We start from the raw sequence: 22,700 nt of genomic DNA on the forward strand, positions 1-22,700 counted from the left end.
CTCCTAGTGCTCTAGGCTAGTTCGAAGCAAACCGCAAACAGACGCTGTCACAGACACAATAAAATTATATTAACACAATAAAAAAAAACTACACCTGGTCCCATTAAGGGCTGAGCACGCGAATGAAAAGTTTTCAGTCTGATTTTAATTCTCAGCTGCGTAGCTGGACAATTTTTTTTGTGATTTTCTAATTAAATTCAATTGTGAAAATAAATTTTTAAGATCAAGTCTAAATTAACCAATAAACATGTTTGTTCACGGTATAAAACCGGGATCCAGTGAGGAAGAAGAGGAAGAAGATGTTATGGACATACTAATGGTCAGACACCGATGGAAAACTTAGAAAAACGTTTGGATAATAATTAAAAGTGTTTCACACCATAAAATTGTGGTTCACGCTATTTGTTGTTCGTTCCAGAAAAGAAGGGAAGAATGCGAGCGCAAAGCAAGGAGGGGGGAGATGGACCCCCGGCTGGAGTTCACCTTCCAGCTTTTGATAGATGGCACAGGATTACCTCGACACGCAATTATGGATCACGTATTCGAGGGAAATATGGTACGGATATTTTACGGTTTTGTGATTTGTGCAAGAATTGCAGTGTTAAACTCGTGATATTGGCAAAATAAAACTTTAATGTAATCATCTCATTGGATTTATTATATTTATAAAGTCTTGATACTGTAAAACGTTGTGCTGAGATCAATCACTAATTTTATAATATATGTCTGCAGCTGGATGACATCAACCAGCTTTTCCTGCCACACATGAGAAACAAACTCCTGTGGTACTACCAAGATGTGGAGGAGATAGAACAAAGGCCTCAACCTGAAGGTACTAAGCCTCGGCAGCAAGGGCAAGGGAAACAGCCACCACCTACAGTTACGTGGAAAAAGAAACTTTTTCTGTCAGATGGATGGGACGTCAGATTTACTGGAGTTTGTATCTACATGTTCCGCATCAATGTGAGCAAACAGCTGCCTGAAGAAGGCTTTCACAAAGACTTGTAAGTGTGATACATCTATTTCATTCTCTTAAACGATTGCTGTATTATTAAAAAAGAAGAAATTACATTACTAACAGCAATAATACAGTTTTTCTAACAATAACTATTTCCTATAAAAAATAATATACTCTTAATCAATGATAGGACAAAATACTGTTAGAGTCTTCTACTAACTGCGATTACTAAATCAATAAGCTTGAGGCAAACTCAAAATAATAAGTCGCACTCCTTTCCACAGATTTTGCGGTATCCTGAACGCTCAGCAGGTGGGTCTAGTGACAGCTATAGAACGTGTGATGGAACATGTGTACATGAACGCTCTCGCACATCCCAGCAGTGACGGAGACGAAGATGAGACCAGATTCCCTATTGTGAAAAACCAACTTTTGCCAGGCCTAAGATCATTCTGCAGTGCTTTAAAAGGTCAGTTAGAGTTTAATGCTTGTATTGAGTCATCTCTTAATTGATTAGACATGAGTTTTTGGTTTCGTGCAAAGTTTTTGTATTGTAGAATATAGTAACTTACATTTAGTTGCATTGAAGATATTTCGAGTAAATGTTTAAATATTAAAATAGCTCTAACTTAAGCTAGAAAAATTTTTATTCGTGTGTTTATTGTGCCAGTGTGTGAGGACGTATGCAACCAAGTGAATTTGTTCGATGACGGCCAAGCGCACATGTCAGAACTGAATGATCATACTCAACTGAAAGACATGGCGAAGAACCCCACTACTATCACAATGTTAGAGGAACGTGTCAATGAATGGATCAAGAAAGTCATGGAGGTATCTATTCTTATGTATATAATTACTAACTGACCCCGCACAACTGCTTATGTCACATAAGAGAGAATGCGTCATGGATTTTTCCCGTTTTTGTAACATTTTTTGCTGGTACTCTGATCCTATTGCTCGTAGCGTGATGTTATATAGTCTATAGCCTTCCTCAATAAATAGGCTATGCAACAATAAAATATTATTACAATTCGCACCAGTAGTTCTTGAGATTAACGCGTTCAACCAAACAAACAAACTCTACAATCTATAATATTAGTATAGGTAAGTATCTGATAAAAAACATCACAATATCACAGTATGCTCAAAACCCCTCAATGTAATTGGCATTTTGGTATCTATGTCAAAGTTCAAGTATAGTATCTTTGACCATTAGTCATGAACCTTTTATAGTAAAATATTAAGTAGTTCCTTCCCATGGCCCATTATTTGTTACCAACCTATGTTTACAACGAGACCATCATCTAACGAACTTGAACTTTTGCTAGAAAGTATTTAAACAATTTCAATGAAAATATTAATATTTATCGACACAATATTCTACAATTAAAACGAAATGACTAGCTTTTACCGTTGCTGCTGAGTAAAAACTATTTAGAAAATGATATTATTCAATATTATTTTAGTAGGACAAAGTGTTCGGGAATTCCCGGTGGCAATTTCCCATAATGAATAAAATTAAAGAATATATAGAAAACCTATCAAGTGATATACACATAAAAAAACCTTTCAGGTTATTACCTGGTTATAAGCATTTTCATGTTGCAATTGGTTCTTTGGCTGAAATGTTTTCCTTTACGGTTTATTAATTTCTGGGATTTTAGGTTAGTTAGCTGTAATTAATTACAGTAGTAGTAGTGTAGTTCAATAGTGAAGTTCAAAAATGGTCACTGTTCACTATCATTTAGAAATATGAACATTATAGTGAAAAGAAATTAAGTAATATATAAAGTAATGTTTTTGGCATTCCTACTGAAATGATATTTTTTTATTTAATAATAATATTTTTTCAACATTCTGTCATCTTGGTTTTTTCGCGAATTCGTCTTAGAAGGTTCAATTAATATTTTCCAGATCTTGAGTGAAAGCGAACAGTTGCGGCGAGAGGTAGACTCCAGTGGTCCACAGGATGAACTAGAATACTGGAAGAAAAGAGGCGCTCAGTTTTCACAGCTCGTCTCTTATTTACTGGTATTTTTTAAATGGAACTTAACATTTTTTTTTAAATACAACTCCCGCACTATCAATTGCTCGTGTGTCGCGGGGAATTTTAAAAACATACAATCAACGGACACAAGGCACAACCAGACCCGACGCAATTATTTGTGGATCGCACAAAAAACTGCTTCGGGTCTGGTCTAATTACACTATGCTTCTTAGTATTATAAAGTATTACTCAGAAAGCAATAAAACGAATACTTCATACTAATTTAATTACTCTACAGGACAACGAAGTACAGCTGACACTATCTTGTCTACAAATAGCTAATTCGAAAGTAATCAGACTATGGAGGGAAACCGATCATAAAATAACATTCTGCTACAACGAGGCTAAGGATAACGCGAAATTCATTCAAGCGATGGAGAAGTGTTGTCATTCATTGTACTTGGACGATCCTGTGAAGATAAAGGACTCGATACTCAGTCTATTACAAACTGTAAGATTGATACACAGCGTGTCTCAGTTCTACAATACTTCAGAGAGAATATCGTCTTTGATGGTGAAAGTAAGTCGTGTTAACACTTAATATCTTCTTCTAATATATTAAAATGAATCGATAAATGTGTTGCTAACGGCTCAACCAATTCGACTTAATGTTTTTGTATAATCATTATCTTTAAGACGAGGTAAGGTTTTTATTAAGAGAAAACAAAAAATGCAATGTAAATTCCTAAGCGGAGCTGCGCGGGGCAGCTAGTTGAAGATAAATTATACTTAATTATTTGAGTCTAAGGTTGGTGTTTATAGTGAATTCTGCACAATATAACACAAATATACATTATTTGCTTCCAGATAACCAATCAAATGATCGAAACCTGCAAACAGTACATAACGTGTCGTTTCAAGGAGACAATTTGGTCACAAGAGCGAAGCTTAGTAAGAGACAAATTGATCCACTGCATCAATTTGAACAAGACCTACAGAGAGACCTATTTGTTTGTGAAGAACCAGCCCTTTCTTCCCAACACAGAACAGTTCAGTTTCTCTGAGAATTACGTGTTCGGTAAATTCGATACATTCTGTAAAAGGTTAAACAAAATTATCGCTATGTTTGATCTAATGGATGACTACAACCATCTTTTTGAAAAGAGGATGGAAGGACTTCTCTTGGGCGAAGGTAAATAACTTGTTTGATATAAAAATTGTTTATTAAGAACATTAAATTCGTAAATGATATTTAGAACAAAAATGTATGAACGTGCATCACATCCCATGAATTTAATATATAAAATTCAAAAACATGTCTATCTAATGTGTTACACAAAATTCCGTGCGTAAATCCGGTCATGTGCGTAAAAATCCTTTTATCCTATTAAATAATTAATTTTGATGTCCGCATTCAACTTTCACTCGCACCAGTATTAGGATATCATGTAGTTCAGGAGGTTTGCGTGAAAGAGAAGGTGGGCAATGTAGTATGCGTGCGTAGCGAGCCCCGCCTCTCTGCTACACTTGTGTAGTATCGGAACATAGCAGTGTTGGCTTCCCTCGCACACACTCACCTAGCTGTTTGTAAGTATTTGTGTTGAATCGGAACTATAGAGTACTCGAGTTCAATTTTTTTTTGGTTAAGAATAACATTTGTTATACATAAATACAGAAAAATATTATTTTTTTCTATTCGTACTCTACGTAAATTTTGCTATCTAATTACATTACTTTAAATTGTTTTCAGACTTAGAAGAGGCCATCCATACATTCGAAGAAGCAAAAAAGGCGGTCACAACTTGTCAGTACGACTATTTGGATTACAGAAACAATGAATTTGACAAGGATTATCATATATTTGAGGACAAAACAAATGCTCTCCGAGAATCTATCGGGAATACGATTGAAGCAAATTTTGCTACTGTTTGGGAAACGCCTCAGGGAATCAAGTTCTTGACAAGATTCGAAAAGGTTGTTATATTATGTTGTTGTTCTTTTATAGTATAGACTGTTATTGTTTACGTGTTTCGTTTTTGCAACAGTGAACATTATTATAATACTGTATCGTGTGCAAATTTCAGGTGAGCCTCAAGATCCAAATCACAAAACTCAGTGAAAAATACGACAGAGTGCTGAGGTACTGCGAGAAAGAGGTAGACAAGATAACGAAAATGTTCAAGAGGCAGAGGGAAGATCCGCCACTACCACGAAATTATTCCCCAGTTGCTGGTAATGATTAGCATATAAAAAAATCACTTATACGATATACTTACGTACATTTGATCGATTTTTAGATAAAATATTTCATATCTTCTACCATCCCCGTAATTTGTTGTTAGTACGCCCTGAGTCACCGTACGTTATCGCACGTTGTATTTTCGTTTCTGTTGCCCACAAACGTCACAGATTGCCGTACTTGGTACCAGGTTCACAGCGCTCACAGAAAGTGACTGCGTTGCCTATATTGATCTGTGATGACATCACTCTTACTTTCTCTTAATATAAACGTATACATATATAGTATACGAACGATAATATTATGAGTAATAAAAATACAAACTATACAATATTATAGGTTTTATATCTTGGGTCCTATAAGTAAAATATCTAGGTATTATTCTAAGAGCTAGCGCTAAAAATAGCTCCGACGAATACTAGTTCATCAGGGAGACATAAAAAGTAACGGGTCTCCGAACACTCAGATGACTTAGGTAGTACATTCGTCTATATTTCAATGTTTTGGCGACCTGTTTGAATGTTTTGGATCCATCCTTCTCGAGTCTAAACTAGGCAACGCACAATGTGGCACCGCCTATCTCTATAATGCTCTTAATAGTATCTCAACTTCAAAGTCCACCGAAAGTATACCTCAAAGAAAACTGGGCTATTCCATTGTAGAAAATATACTTTTAATGATCTGATCGACTAACGACTGGTCATAGTGACTCTAACCACGTGTAGAAGTGAGAGCGCTGTCGTACAGCATCTGCTATCCATCTACTAAGCATTAAGCAATGTCAATAGTCCATAGAATTTGTATTAATTCTCAGGTCGAATAAAGTGGTCCCGCTGCTTGATGCACAATATGACGGAGACGGTGGAGAGTGTATGTGCGCACCCCGTGCTCAGAGCCTTGCCGGCGTCTGCCGACATGATGAGGAAGTATAGCAACACCAGATCACTGATACACAATTACGAAGAAACCATGAAAGCGGTTTGGATGAACCAGAATGTGAGTTAATTAATTTTCACATTTTAATCTCTTAGAAAATAACTTGGGTTGTATGAAATCATAATGCACATAAAGGCAAAAAAAGAAAATTAATTATGATAGTAGTTGACTGGGTTAGTGAAAGATTATTAAACTTGTACTCGTAAAGAGTTCATTAAAATTATGCTAATGATATGTCATATTTTTCGTAAATAATGTAGAAATTATAATTATTACGGATTGAAACATTATTTTAGAAACACATTTAATCCCAACGAAACGACGACAACGAAAAACAACATCGTGACGTCACTTCGTAATAATCCCACACTTAATATATGAATTATATTTACGACATTTCATTAAGAAGTGTAATATGACTGGTAGGCAACATCCCTACTAACGATTCTTGATGTTATGAAACACTGTTATGGCATGTACTTTAAAGCCGCGCCAAAACTTTATGTCAGTATAAAGTAAATCAATTTGATATTCTCCATTAGAAATCATAATGTATCAGTTAAAATAAAACACCATAAATCATACTACCTAACGGGTAAGCAAAAATACGAATATTAATTGTTATTCGTTCCAAATAACCAATTCTTCGTAGACACAACGTCCGGCAGATGGCGTAACAGTCGAAATACGCCACCTATCGGACGGAAAATACCCTCTGAACCTCGTTTCATCGACACAAATGGGAAGTTTTTACTCAGATAGGACACGGGCATCATAAGCAACCAGGAGCTTCAATCACTACAAAATCCCCTCGTATTGGGGTGGTGCGGAGTGTCTACCCTTAACTAGAGGGAGGCGTTTTATTCAATTCGAAGAGAGCCTAACAGGTCGCCTTTCGTTTCGTTTTGGCATATACGTACCATATCTTCCTGTTTCGCTCGAACATAGTATGCGTATTTCATTCATAGAAAGGTTGGGTTCTAATAGATAACTTTCTTTGATTTATGATATCCTGGCGTAGGTGCGGGTAAATGCCTGTTGCGGATGCGGATCTCAAAGCCTTACCAAAAGGCAGGAAATAAGTTTATGGAATAATGCGTGAAAGGCGACCCCCGTACATGGTTCGAGAGAGCACTCAAATACGATGAACAAGTATTACTCCTATTTTTGTAATTTAATGGTAATTTTGACACAAAACAAATTGTTTTGGCAATTTATTTAGGGATTTTCTAATGATAATATAATAATTTTACTGTAAGTAGGAACATCAAGTTTTAAAAAGTGTTATTGTTGCATATATTATTTTATTTTTTCCTTTACAATTATCATGAAAGCGTAATCAATAACGTACATATTATGTATATATAATATATATGTATGTATTACTACAATAAATAGACTATAAGTTAAAAGAAAAAGTATAGCAAGTTCGAGAGAGATTTTGAGACAAAAAAAATACACAGAAGATCCAATGTATAATTTAATAAAAACAGTTATGTATGTGGCGCTGTGTTCGTTCGTTATGTTATTAGCCGGCATTTCCGTACGCGGTTTTGTCTAGGGAGTTTCCCGCGTTTCTCGTTTTTGCGCGTCTGGTTAATGACTAGATTAACCAGTCGCGCAAAAACAAGACTCTTCTTTATTAAAAGTCTTAACATACAGTCATTTTTAGATATAATAAGATGTATGAAGAATTTAATCTTCTTTATAAAGTCTTTTGTTTTCTGGTCTCGCACACGAATCCGCCAATAATAAAATAATCATTATTTATCGCAAAATATTTAATTTGTAATCAAACAATCCTATTGCCGGATGAACGAAAACAAAAACAATATTTATTGAGAATTATTTGTTGAGTGCGTTAACCTTCCCACGAAAATGTTTTTTATTTAACACCGGCGTGAATATAGCTGGCGAACTACGTTGCTGAAATACTAGGACGCCATAATAAGACAGGAATATGAACGTTCAAAATAACTACGGCGTCGAAGTACAACTGCATCGTCAGCCTCAGAATATATTCAACTCTAGAGCTATTGTCATAAGGTTGAATATCTTGTACCAGAAATCACTCTTAAAGCTCTTGAATTGCGAATAATATCCAATGATGGCTCCCTTTAACTTGGTTTTCCGGACTGGCAAATCGAAATTCTAATGATTTGTGACATGACTCGCCGCGGAACTTTCACACAAATTAAACTTCAGTAAAAAACCTTTTAAAATGTCTAAATTTTGAGAAAAGATAATTAAATTTTGTGTCATGATTTGTATGAACTGTGAAAACTGTTGATGTCTATCGCAACCTCCCGGTATTAAGCGTGGTGCGGGTAGCGTCCTCTCGTGGAAGTGGGGTGAGGGATGCGTTCGCTACGTAAACTTACACATTAATACATTTACAGAAACAGGATAATTCTTTAGACTAAACTAAAGAATCAAGGCCTACCTGTTTTAGCAATAGACCAGAAATGTATTGGTAAAAATTAGTCCCACCACAATATATTTTATGGCTTCCATATAGTCGAAACTCAGTCTCTGATTTAGCATTCTAAGAGGTAGTTTAACCTATAAATTATTTAGGTAGGTATTCCAAATAGCCGTCGGTTTCTATTATTTTAATATGTAATATACTTACTTACTTTTATCTATAAAATCTGTACTAATTAAATTAAGGAATAAATATTTGATTAAGTTATTTTGAAACAAAATTGAAAGTACTGATATAGCCACGATAAAGTTAAAATAGAATTGGTTTAGTTATTTTGTAAAATTAAGTGAAATCTTTGAGTATTTAGGCAAACCCATTATAAGAAAATATTTGTTTTCTCCTACAAAATATACTCAATATTTTTTTTAATTGTCCTTAATTTGCGTTATCTGATACTTAAAAATATTTCAAATTAACATAGCAAACAATCCCTCAAAAGGTTCTTGCGCAAAATCCGCATTGAATTTTTGCCCGCACGATTACTAGGATAACATAGCTCGGGAAGAGATACCACAAGCCGGCGGCACGCTGTGTGTGGATCGTGCCCAGATAGAGCAACCTGTACATGGCAATCTGTTTGTTTAACAACACTACAGTAGATCGTTATAAACTACCCTAAATAAATGAATTTCCCTTCTTTGATTTGCTTTACGATTTGTTAAGTTAGGTAACTTGCTATCAAATCCTTATTTATTTTTCTGAGATCCATTGTTCTAATTCTATACAGTTTGTAACAGACAAGCAGCAGGATCCGATCGTAGCCTAACGTAGCAACTGGCGGGGTTAGCTCCACCCCCTACAAAATGGCCGCCAATGTTTCACGCTGATCTCGATGTACAGAGAGGGATGAAAACGTAGCCCTGTTTCAGTCAGAGTTTCTCCTGCATGAAAAGCTTTTGGATATTTTTCTCTGTACGAAACCTCTATCAAGCAAAAGTTTAGTTTTAATTTTTCCAAAAAAAAAAACGGTATTATTAAGACGTCCTATTTTAATTAATCCTCTTGCTGAGTATACAGTTACCGTAGATTTCGGGCAGCTTTGGCATATTCTTGTAATTCATCGTCTTAGGTGAATAATAAAATAGTTTTAGGAAAATTAGAATTTAATAAATTTTCTTTAACAGTTTATTTTCATGATATACAGGATTACCCTCTACGAAGCTACGTCGCTCGTAGACGCGCTACGCCGCTGTGCGTGCGTTACCTTTTTCGTTATTCGTGCGTATGTCTCCTGAATATTATTATAATTTAAAATCTTTTTTTGGCGTGCCAAATGTATATTTAAAATATACATGCCATAAATATGTATTAATAATTATTGTAATTTATTATTATAATTCGTCGCCTTTTATACTATTTTAATGTAAAATATTAACCGCCCACGGAGTACGGTTTTTGCCGTACCGCGGAATCGGCACAAAATACCCGCACCTATACCCGGGTGGCATGAATCCAAGGAGATGCTTTTATATTTGGTGTTTGCACGGATTGTGCGTGCCACTGTTAGAAAAACAGTTCTGCAAACGCAAACTTGCCTCGGTTCTTGTGAACAATGTTGTTTTTAGACAACATAAAATTTTCTTATATGCTATATTCAATAAATAATCATTTTTACAATGATTATAATCAGTAAAAATAATTCTACCGAGTGATGTAGAATTGGTCCGAACGATGTTTACTTACGTGTTTAAAAAATATTTGATTTAAATAATAAATTAATTTTCTCTCGGTACGAGAGAGACGTTAAAACTATTTTTATTGCTAAAAAATTAAGAAAGTAGGTAGCGGTTAGTATGTCACTCATTATTTACAAATAGAATATTATTACTCTATGAGAGAACGCGATGAAACTAGTTACGTATATTTTCCATCCAACTTGACCTTAAAAGGATTGTAGCGCGGAATGGCTAGAAATTTTACCCGCACCTGTACCAGGGAATCATATATGAAAAGGGGCTAGTGTGTCTAGCGCGAGTTTATAGGCCACATTTCCATCAGGACATTGTCATTATGAATGTGTGCTGCATAAGGAAGAATCTGATGTTACACAGCTACGCTACGCATATTTTATAATATCTTAGCTGTCCGTAACTTTACGCTCTTTTTAAAATGCTTTTTATGAACTGTATTAAAAAATAAATGTATACAAACCTATTAAATAGAATTTATTTGTACACCTACATACACTACTTATTCAAATGTTTGAAAATAAATATTTTAGAAAGGATCTTTGCTTGCTCATTGTCGTTATAACAAGCACAAAAATATTAGTACTACATAAAATGACACGGCAGAGATTAAAAATCTTGACACCTATAAACTTTTGTCCTCGTACTGCCCTATAAAGTGAACAAAGGCCACTCTCATCAACGCACAATACAAGGCCAACACATGTGTTTATACGTGTGTATGCCATTCAAGTTCATCTAACTTTCACTTTCGAATAATATCGATTCTCGGTGTCCCTGATACTGAGAAGGCTATTTCGGTATTCTGTAGGATTCTCGTACTAGGGTGACATAAAGAGAAGATGTTCTTTTAACATCCTTCTGTGTACTAACCAATTTCAGGAGTTTAAGGACGAGGGGTCTGTCTTAACGTTTCGCTTGTACTTATCACACGTTTTTCTTAAAGTCCGGAATTTCAGAAAGTCTCTCTATTATCACTAAAAAATAAATTATTATACATTTGCAGTTGTGGGACGTAGATGACAGTTTGAACAATACATTGCTGAGGATCGACGATTCCGGTTGCATTGTAGTGAACTTGGACCATACGGTGCGATTATTAATCCGTGAATCAGACTGTTTGGTCAAAATGGGTGTGGATTTACCTATCGTTTGCCACTCTTTGTACGCCAAGAAGAATTACTTCACGCTTGTCAATGATTCATTACAAGTAAGTATATGTAGAATTTTATTCCGGAGTCTTCTGATTGCAATTTAGGAATAAAAAGACATTGTTTTGAGTAATTCATTGCTGTCGACCGCCGGGAAATAAAGATGATATGCTTACAAACACACACGTACAAGGCATAAACAAACAGCAATGAGTTTGTTTTGAAACTAACAGTGTATACTCGCAACTCATCAAGCATGCTTGCGTATTGTGAAATCAGAGGTGTGATTAATTTTGCACAGTTCTTGATATATTTATTTTAATTTCAGTTTCTCTTAGAAGATTACCTCCGCACCGTTCGTCGCGTGAAGCTTGAAGTGCGTCCGTTGTTTCTACCGCAAGTAGTCCGTCTCTCGTCACTCTTATTACCAGGCCTACGCTCTGTGTGTTGGACCAGTGACGACTGGAGGGAATTTATAGACAAAGCCAACGCTGCCATTAACAGTTTCGATGTTTTGGTGACCAGAGTTCATGACATTTACACCAATAGAATTATTTATATGCTGAGTGGCATGCAAGAAGTTACACTCATAACTTTACCGGGTAAGTTGAATCATTATTTTTAAATTTAAATTGAATCAGAATACAGTTACTCTCTTAAAATACGAAAAATATTAAAGTTGTTTAATTATTTTTTACAGAAGAGACGCCGTGGTCCGTTGAAGAATTCATTGAAAATGTTGAAACTGGGTGTCGGTAAGTAACGTAAAATTTAATACGACCATATTGAAATATATACTAGAATGAAACTAACTTTTCCGTAGTTTACTAAAGAGGAACAGAAAAGCAACAAAAAAAGATTGTACATTCTATACTTAGTTTGCATATGTAATAATACAACTTTATTTATAACATAAATTAAAACTAGTATAGTTTAATTTACCCGGCTTGGCGGGAAGTTGCAAATGTGTGTCTGTAGTGAATGCGAACCACGTGGTAGGGAGGCGTAGTTTCAAGGGGTGAATCACCCTTCCCCTGTCATACCTCCCGGAGGAGCGCGCCGTTAGTGACTATTAGCCTTCTGTTCGTTTATGCTAGCCTAGTACTCGACTTTAATAAATAGGCAACTTTGAGCTCCATAGGCAACATTGGATGTCGATTGGAGTTATAGTGGCGTAGAATGTTACGGTTTCGGAATCCAATGGCTTAATGATGAAATATGAAATGTTATAAAAACTGTTGGGATGCGTAGGTGGTTAAGAGCTCAAATAAAAAGTTTAAATATGTTCGATCTGACGTTTATTTTTCCTAAGCAGCACGTTTCATAGAGTTGAACTTTGTCACGAACAAGACAGCGTTCCCTACTGTTCACTCAAAATAAAGAATACACTGCGTTTTGATATAGCTACATATATGCAGAATATGGACAATTCCTGTTAATAAAGTATTTAATTTCCCAATCTTCTATAAAACTTTGTGAATTTTATTTAATGTTTATCTCATTTGGACTTAAACCAACGTTTGACTATAACTTCTGATGGAGTAGATGTGTTTATTATATTAATGTGATAAACACGAGAACCTGTTCTGAGCCCTGGTTGTGAATTATCTCTGTAGGTATGTATATAGAAGTTTATAAGTATGTTATTTGGTTGCCACAATACAAGGTCGGCTTGGTTTGGAATCAAACGGGCGTGTGTGAGTTGTCCAATAATACTTATTCAATTTCAACGGTCTTATTCCAGCACTGCGTGTGTAGAGCTGAACCGCAAGAGTCTCATGGTGGAAGAGGCGGTGGAGGAAGTTCTCGATCTAGTCAAAAAAGCGGCACAACAAATCAAGCCCACAGAGATCAATCCTGACTTCGAGTTTCTTATTGCCGAAGGTATTATATTTATTTTTGTAAATTATATTTAAATGTTAAAGATGCATTTTTAGAAATATCATGACTTTACAATAGCGGTTCGTTATAATGAAAATTACTTGAAGATGTGCTCGATGTGACATAGTAAGAAACGTAGACTTTCTGAATGATCGTAAACAAGGAAAACGCATCGACCTCCTACTACATCCTGGTCACCTAGTACTCACGGTTTCTACAGTTCCGCATTTTTTGAGCAGGTTACGTCTTCCGCCCGTTATAATTATTCACATGAACCTTGTTCTTTTAGCGGTCAGTGTGAAGCTTTTCACTTTTTTAAAAACTATTGCGGCCATCTTTGTTACGTAATTTCATAGAACGGCATTAACAGATTAAGTTTCTTTATTTTGTTACGACGCGGACGCGTGTGTTGCCTATGTGGCCTCAAATGAATAGCAAGTAAAACGTCTAATAAAATAAATATCTGTGATCTGATGACAAATCCGATGTCTTAAATATATACCTAACGCTTTCTACTAAATATTAATAGACCATACACACCAGACATTTAAAACCCGTAAGTTAATTTTAAAACGAAAGATATTTTTTTAATTACCCTTACCAATAATTATATTATGTTTAAAGAGATTGCAAAGACTTCTCAAGTTATAATTATGTTCGCAACATCTGAAATTATTAGGTGTGTACAGTCAGCTCGTGTGAAGTTTTCACGCGACCACATGTTAGTAAATGCATTTCTTGAAACGTATGATATCCTGGTAGTGTAACCACACATGCTACACGTGGATGCGACGTGCGAGAACGCGACCCTAGTTTCACGTCACATGTAGTCGATATCATGGGGGTGAGTTTGTTCATGCACGTGTGTGCGTGGAACTATGCATTGGCGTACTATTCGAATTTCCACTTCCTGCCGTTTATGATGCACTGGTCCTCAAAACTATTTAACCCCGTAGACTAAACCAAAACGCATTTCGAATAGTTTTCTGTAGTTTAAGAAATTAAGTTTTGTGATAGATTGTTTTGTATATTATTTACCCGTTTCTAAAAATAAGTGTAGTGTGTAATAAATTAGTTAATTAGACCTTTTACAGTTTTATTGTACATATGCACCATTAATGTTTGCATGATTATAGGTACTTTTAGGAATATATTAGTAACAAAAATGTTTTAAATTAAAAATAAACAGTCACATTTTTTAGTAAATTAGTTTTTCTATCCCGACATTTTCTCCTTGTTTTCGTCAGATGAAAGTCACGCGGGCAGCGGTGCTGCGTCAACGATTAATGATTCGACTTCAAGTGGTCAGCAGGACTGGTCCGCGGTGTGGGAATGTTTCGAGAGCCCCCACAGGCTGCTATCTATGCCAGCTGGAGGACTGTCTAAGAGTATGCAGGTGAGAAATATACGTTCCCAAACTTTTTTATTACTGTATAAACATTATTGTGACCTGTGATTAATGTCTACCATGAAGCAGTCTTTGTTGAGAGGTATACAACATTCTTATTGAATACTTACTAGAGGCCGCCCGCGACTTCGTCCGTGTGGAAACCCTTCCCGTATAAATCCCTCGGGAACTCCGGTATAAAAAGTAGCCTATGTGTTAGCTATCGATTCCGTAGTATTGGCGTGAAAGAGTAACATACATCCATACTTACTCACAAACTTGCGCATTTATAACATTAGTAGGATGAAAATACTCATAAGTTTAGTGGTTTAGTAATGTTTTTTTAAATATATTAGGAAATGGTGAAGAACGCAGTGAGTGAGATGCGTCGGTATTACAGCAGGAAAGTAGTGGATGTCCTGATAAAAGTGACTCGCCGTACTCTCGACGTTATTATCAAGCAGTTTGCTAACGACGCTGTTTTTGAAGGTAAGTAAACCTTGCCTCGAACAGAAATTATCTCGTAAAATATTATTACAACCTTGATGAAGTGCTAAAATTTTATTTCCCAAGCTTTGATTTTTACATTTGTATTTTAGAAATAAAAATCATACCCAATATACAAATGACACTAAAATATTTATGCAACAGCAATAATCCTAAAATCGTAACCCATAAAAAACATACATCAAAGTTGTTTTAAAAATTTGTATGACAACTAGCGACATCTCTTGAAGGGTAATACAGCGTGCGTCTGGAAATTATACACGTGCCCGAATTAAATTGATAATAATGTAGTTAATAAAGAGATACTTCGCTGGAAAATACTGCTAAAAGGCTCTTCCTTTTGATAATGTTTCGATTGATGTATACAACCTTGCCATTTTATGTCATTTTCTTTGAGAAAATCTCTGGAGAAAATCTAAACAAGCATTTTACTACGGGAAACTTGGAAACCTGCTAGAATTTATAATGACAAATGAGCAGTAATTGAAAAGCAAAAGTACACCTTATAACTCGTGACAGTAAGTCGAATGTAGTCTGGTATCGAATTGTTATTTTCAGCCGTAAAACCTTCGCTGAAATTCATTCTCGACCTTTTTGGATGCTATGGGTTCCTAGTAGTAAAGCAACGTATTCACGTTGTTTGCAATTTACGGAAAACGGGACAGGAGGCGTGGCTTGCTGCACAACCCTCTACCCCTGTTTGTTTCGTCTCACTCTCAACACGAGAGGTCCGAACACGTGGTTTTTGGAGGAGTTTGAGTAAAAGCTCATCTTGTTGGGTGCTGATATCCTGGTGTATGTTGCGGACGCGTCCACGTGGTCCGTCCGCTTGTTACTTTTCAGACAACTATTACCGTACCGAACTGGTGCAGTCACCGGTCAATTTGCAATGACTAAAAACTCGCTATGGTGATAATTATTATTTTATTCATAAATGTAGTTATTATTAATGTTTTGAATAATTTGATGAACATTATAATTTAAAAATAAAACCAAACAGTAAATCGCAAAAAAAATTAAATCAGTTATTTGTTTTAACTTGTTCGCTTCGTACTTTTGTTATTTTCAAAGTATTGACCGCTATTCGTATTTTATGTTGACGTATTATTTTTTTTGCGCAGATTCAACGCGTCTAGTTTTCCTTGCTATAAAAAAGAGATAATGTTAGAAAAGATCTAACTATAATATACCAAGGCTACGGATTGTTTAAAAATGACACTTCAACACTTGTTTTATTTTTTTTTTAAATTGGGCTAGCCTAGCCGAAGTATGACTTTGCAGCGGAATTTTCTTCTTCCATTGCTGCTACCCATTTGCACATGCGCACTATTAAGGAAACCACGTGGCCAGAAACGACACTCTTAGCGCGTTTGGAATAAGGCTCTAAATGTTCCCTAACTTTGTGGGAACGATTTCGTTCTTGGTACTTCTTCTAGGCAATGCTCTCCTGGTAAAGGTGCGGCAAAACCTCGAGGTTCTGCAGTACGAGCTGACATAACCTCAAACAGATAAAAACTACTTTACTTTAATTTTACTTCAATTTATTTTAAGTTGGTAGTTTTATACTTAATATGTTCTTTTAAAAAATAATCTTTTTTTACCATAATGTATAAATATGGTAAAAGATACAAGGGAAAATCCACTTACAATCGAAGATGTTTATTATTTATTTATCAAGTAATTTCAAAACGAAGAAGGCTAGAATTAGCTGGCATTGATTTTTTTTTACTAAATTTTATTTGTCGTAACGAGAAAAATGATGATTTGGCAAACATAGCTGTCGCATCGATCGGTGGTTTCGGCTTGATACCATGCTCCACATCGTTTGAGTCCCGCGGAGGTCATTCTGGTTCGTTCTGCCTTACGGAACGGACGAGACTACGAGTTGTCTCTGCTAATATAATACTGTAGCCATTTAAACACGCCTACAAAAGTTTTAGTAAGAGAGATGGATGAAAGACGAATTATGGAAAGTTATCGAGTGGATGTGAGTGAGAGTTTATGTTGTGAACGCTTGAGGACTCAATTAACCCAAATCAGTGACGTACTTCATATAACCAGGTGCGTAGTGCTAGCGAAACATGCTCGGCGGGCACTCGCGATTTATAACAATGTTATCATTCAACTGGCATATTATTAAATAATTGTATGTGATGTTGTTACTATAATGACTGCATTGGATATATTAAGAAATGAACTTGTATCACTAACGGCTACTGTATTTGTATGGCTTCGTATACATAACCAGCTGACCCTGAGTTTTTCTTGCGTTACAAACATTTTTATAGTTTCTAATTTACATGGATGTAACAAAATCGAATTTCACGGACATGCGCAAATTGAAATTCTTAGGTCGGCCTTGAATTTAGGGTAACATGTTCTTACAATAGGTGCCGTTTCTCTACAACTTACAGCGTTGCTCAGCAGACAAATCACCCCTCGCTATAATGCATCGTTCCATCTCTTTCTTTCCTCTGTTAACCCCAGAGCAGCACGGTTGCGAGTTGTGTTAAAATGTTGTTGCTTTAGGATGGTGAAAACAAATTCTCACGATCTCACGATTCGAATTTGGTTTCAGCATTGAATTCAACAATTTTGTTTTTGTTAGTAAAATAAAATGCATCCCGTTAAGAATGAATAAATAAGTTACTGAATATGAAAAATAGATGAAAACACTTATGTATTTTGGTTCGCACATTGTCACACACCAACATTTAAAGACAAAGGTCCTACATTAGTAGCTCGTCCAATCTGAATACATTTAGTATCCTTATAGGTATAGATGAAAAACCTGGTAGGAAAATCTCAGTTACATCAGAATTTATCATGTAATGGCTGTCTGGAGCAGATACACGTAAACGATTGGCAGAAGATAACATATGTACGAAAACATAAATCCATTATTATTTTTGAATACCTTTCTATATCAGTAACTATCTTGACATTAGAGTACATGGGTTAAATTTGTCATCAAGCCACTATCATTGTGCGCGGAGTCGAGGGTCAAACTCTCATTTAAGCATTTGTGTGATCAACGAATGTCCAATTGTCGTATTTGTACTTGGTGTCTCTTGCTTATTTCTTTTTAAAACTTAATATACATCTTTGTTTAAAACTTAATGCCAGGGGCATTTTCTGCCAGTCTTCTGACCGACTTATGAGTCTGGATACACATGTCATTAGTCAAATGTTATTTGGATGCAAATGTCATTTTAATTATTTTCATTCATTTTCATTTCATTCATTTCATTAGTTGCTTCCCTATCAAAGTTAGTTAGTTCACACCTTTATTAGTTCCTTCGGAGGAAATATCGTTACTTTTTCGTATCAATCGTTCCTTCTTAAGGACAAAACAGCTAATGAGATAATTAAGCTTTAGTTTTTCTTTCTAGATATTCCGCCGTAATGCTTTTTGTCTTAATACAAAAAATATTAAACTATTTTGTATAAATTAAAGTTGTTATCAGAAATTAAGAGCGATGGCTTTTCATGCTATCTGTAGCACTCAGGTATACGAGCTTAACTTCCTAGCTATAGGAAATCGCTGTAAAAACAAACTGATTGTTTTCATAACACTGTGGAAATATTGATGCCTAAATATTTTTCTTAAATGGGTTCACTTTATTCATGCAATTAATGGTTTGAAGTCGTCGGCACATAGTTCTTGAGACCGCTAGCTTGCAACATCCTTAACCGATGTTCTCCCTATTCAGTATCTAGTAATCCTCTATCCAGTAGATAATTATGAGATATGATGTCGTCCTGGCCGATTTCGACAACAGCGGCCAGTTTCATTGAAACCAGCCAACTGTGCAGGACTTTGTTTATAGTGGCCAAATGTGTGCACAATACACAGGTACACTCTCTCTTCCTTTACTCTATAACCCGGTGGGACGGCTAAACCGACACGACCAGAGTGAAGCACGGTGAAAATACTTTTTGGTCCGACCCAGGATTCTAACCCTGCCTCTGCACCTCTTACGCGGTAGTCGCATACACTACCGACCGCGCCACAGAGGCAGTCAAATCCAGTAGATATGTATGTACTTGGGCCCATAGTAAAAGAGCCTGCCGGGCTCTGTTCTTTATTTACTTCGGATGGTTTTAGAAATTTTTCATTTCATTTAGCCTAAGGTTAAAGGTCATTTATCAGGAAAAAATATTTAGGGTAAAGTATTATTTGTATTTAAAACAAACAATATTTTGCTAATCTAGAACTTTAAACCGTGATCTATCTGTTTCAAAAAACGTACTTAAAAGAAGGTAATCTTCAGAATATTATGAAAACCATATATTTTTAGTGACATTAAAAATATCAATATTACGCATCCTAGGAGATAACGGTAGTACGTGTCATTTGATAAAAAATATGCATTTTAGTGTCTCGCCCGGTAATTGTTCAATGCCGACTATTTTTAAGTTAAGTTTGTGGGTTAACTGCTCGTGTTCATGAAACTTTTGTTCAATAACTTGTCTAAAATAGCTTTATTCGTTCCCGCCGATTTGATCAAATTTTTCATTTTTAGATTTTTAGTGTTCGCAGTCTTGTAACGATCAAACGTGCTTGTTCAGCAATTCAGCAATGTTTATCGTCTCTTCCTCTCTCAATGCGTTTTGCACTGCTAGTTGTAAAGAGTGTGCATTTTCCCTTTGGCCACGTACGAAACTGGAAGTTTATAACTGGTTACGATGGAACAATAAAGTCTCTTTCTTCGTTACCTATTACGAAGGAATGGGTATTTTCCTTTTATTATTATTTTTTTTTGGTTACGTAGTTACCAATAAAACAAAATTTTCTTTGTACAATACCAGTTACGTAGGAATATTAATAAACCTATTCCTGCGTAACTGGGGTCGTACAAAGAAAAAGTAACTGTTTCTTGATATACAGCCTGGTGTCAGATGAATGACAGACAAAAAGACGGACAATAAATATGAAACCAAATATCAAATAATTCCCATATATTTTCATTGCAATGCTGGCAATTAGAACAAAATATAAAATAAGTACACCTTCTTAAGCATATTTACGAAAAAATCTTAAAAGTCCCGTCCTTGCCAATCTTAATGTAATGTTTTTCTAAATTAAATCTTATAAGAGAACGGAGTCATAATCTCGATACAATGACCAATAGATATGTGGTTTTCATTTAGTTGAGAAATTGTGTATTTAATTTAATTATCAATTTCCATATAATTTGTCGATATTTTGGTATTCTTTTTGTACATGTCTTCTATTTTGTTTTCTTTGCTCAAAATATCTGATAAAGCCACAGTCTTTCTTGGCATATTTGTCATCGTATCAAAAGAGAAAAGTATTTCCACTGCTGCGGAAGCTGGTAAAGGTGTGTTGTATTTTATAAATGCTCTTTTTATTTCAGGGTATCTGTTGTGTTTCAGTAGATTTAGTTCTTCACTTTCTTCAGCAAAGAAGTGTAACATCAATAATTCAGCCTTTGTTTCTGGGTTGTTAGTATTAGTAGACGCTGTAAGTGCTAAATAATAACTGTTGTCTGAATCAGAATCAGAATCGAATTCAAACAATATATTTTCTTTGTTCCTTGTTTTTGGTATATTTTGCTGGGGTTCTTTTGAAATAACGGTTTTAAAAAGATTCTGTACTTTGTTCGGTCTTGACTGGTAAAACAAAATAGCCACTTATTCTTAAAACGAGTATAAGAAAGAGCAGCTGTTGCTTCTTGTTCTGCCTCCGCAGTGTAAAGATCAAAATACTGTTTAATCTAGTTTTAATGCTTATTCTGTAGTGTAAACTAAAACACCCTTTTTTGTATATTTCGTATATTTCTTCTTAATGCTAAAAGACATGGCAGTACAATAGGTACCAAAATAGATATTGTTTTCACTTTGCATGATGTCCAATGCTTATGCTACTGGTGCATCACAGAACAAATATTCTTCTAATCGGAGCCGCGCGTCGTCGCGCGGTAAGAGCATTCACATAACATGAGCATTTCTCTTCTTCGGTGATACTTTTTTAACCGACTTCAAAAAAAGGAGGAGGTTCTTATTTCGTCGCGATATTTTTTTTATGTATGTTCAGCGATCATTACTAAACGGCTGAACTAATTTGCAAAATTCTTTTTTTATTTGACAGAGTAACTTCACAGGTGGTCGTATAGGAATGCACTCAGGATCTGACGATCAGATCCTGGAGAAATCGAGGCCATTTCTGAAAAAATGTATGTAACAGAATTTTTTTTAACTTTTTAACAATTGAGAGGGATTTTACGTATAAACATCGTATTTTTATGATGATGAGCTGATGATGAAGAGCATCCCTAATGATGAACATTTCCAGCGATTACTCGAAAACAGCTTGTCCGATTTGGAAAATTCTTTTTTGTTTGAAAGGGTAGTGTGATGGCAAGGAAGTCAGGATCTGATGAAGGGATTCTGGAGAAACCAAAGAAACTAATGAAAAAATGGACAAGCTTAGTGCTCATTCACGTTGACTCGCGGGCGCGGTCGCGAAATATCAAACATATGGCGTAGTTCCCAAGTGTTCACGTACAAACCGTTCGCGCGGTCTAATGTCGGCTCCACATTATTGCCGTGAAGCTCCGTGAACAGACGCGAACGTGAATGTGGACGGTTTTCACGGGGTCCACGCGCGTACACGCCTGTTCCCCGATCAGAGTCGGTATTAAAGTCCCGTGACAAAGGGTTCGCGCGGCGTTCACGCATACACATACACATTCACGGCCCCGGCGCAGTTTACTGTGGACTATAATTATTTATTATATAATTACGATGTATTTCTGTCATCCACCATCTTCTTTTCGAACGTTTTCTTTTAATAACTTTCTTGTTTTTGACATCTATGTAGTGGTATAGGGACTCAGCAAATAAAGTTATCGCAGCAGCAGCTTCTACGTCCATTTCGCGGAGGGCTTCGAACTATTGTGAGCATTCCGTGAATGTGGAGGACATGGAGTCGGTCCGTGAATTCACGGCGAGAATACGCGCGTGAATTCACGGCAATAATGTGGAGCCGCCATAAGTAGCGGGCGAGCTAGCGGAGCCGCGCGCGGCCCGCGCGGCGCGCTCGCGCCTTTATCAAACGCGTGAAGATGTTCGTGTGTGTTCACGTCGAACTAGCGGTGGCGGGCGCGATTCACTCGCGACGTCAAGTAAGTTCAACCAGTTTGAGCCAAACGCCCGCCTGGCGGCCAACGTGAACACAAAACGCCACGTCCCCGCGCTCGCGACCGCTACCGCGCCCGCGAGTTCCAACGTGAACAAGCACTTATGCCGGCTCCAGATTATTGCCGTGAAGCTCCGTGAACAGACGCGAACGTGAATGTGGACGGTTTTCACGGGGTCCACGCGCGTTCACGCCTGTTCCCCGATCAGAGTCGGTATTAAAGTCCCGTGACAAAGGGTTCGCGCGGCGTTCACGCATACACATACACATTCACGGCCCCGGCGCAGTTTACTCTGGACTATAAAGGGGTACGGAC

General features: G+C 36.3%; 1 protein-coding gene across 1 annotated transcript in view; it reads left to right on the forward strand.

The window, feature by feature from the left end:
- The first annotated feature begins 247 nt into the window (after nucleotides 1–247).
- Dhc1 (dynein axonemal heavy chain 1) overlaps nucleotides 248–22,700 on the forward strand; it is a 167,513-nt gene continuing 145,060 nt past the window's right edge. Inside the window, exons 1-17 of the mRNA XM_076135322.1 lie at nucleotides 248–319; nucleotides 419–556; nucleotides 733–1,004; nucleotides 1,243–1,427; nucleotides 1,629–1,789; nucleotides 2,873–2,989; nucleotides 3,244–3,525; nucleotides 3,813–4,137; nucleotides 4,696–4,919; nucleotides 5,030–5,177; nucleotides 5,999–6,180; nucleotides 11,300–11,503; nucleotides 11,773–12,046; nucleotides 12,145–12,199; nucleotides 13,189–13,328; nucleotides 14,573–14,721; nucleotides 15,069–15,201. Coding sequence (XP_075991437.1) covers nucleotides 248–319; nucleotides 419–556; nucleotides 733–1,004; nucleotides 1,243–1,427; nucleotides 1,629–1,789; nucleotides 2,873–2,989; nucleotides 3,244–3,525; nucleotides 3,813–4,137; nucleotides 4,696–4,919; nucleotides 5,030–5,177; nucleotides 5,999–6,180; nucleotides 11,300–11,503; nucleotides 11,773–12,046; nucleotides 12,145–12,199; nucleotides 13,189–13,328; nucleotides 14,573–14,721; nucleotides 15,069–15,201 — 3,061 coding nt within the window. The remainder of the gene's footprint in view (nucleotides 320–418; nucleotides 557–732; nucleotides 1,005–1,242; nucleotides 1,428–1,628; nucleotides 1,790–2,872; nucleotides 2,990–3,243; nucleotides 3,526–3,812; nucleotides 4,138–4,695; nucleotides 4,920–5,029; nucleotides 5,178–5,998; nucleotides 6,181–11,299; nucleotides 11,504–11,772; nucleotides 12,047–12,144; nucleotides 12,200–13,188; nucleotides 13,329–14,572; nucleotides 14,722–15,068; nucleotides 15,202–22,700) is intronic.

This window comes from Anticarsia gemmatalis, chromosome Z (genome assembly GCF_050436995.1).
Source record: "Anticarsia gemmatalis isolate Benzon Research Colony breed Stoneville strain chromosome Z, ilAntGemm2 primary, whole genome shotgun sequence".
Taxonomy (NCBI): Eukaryota; Metazoa; Arthropoda; class Insecta; order Lepidoptera; family Erebidae; genus Anticarsia; species Anticarsia gemmatalis.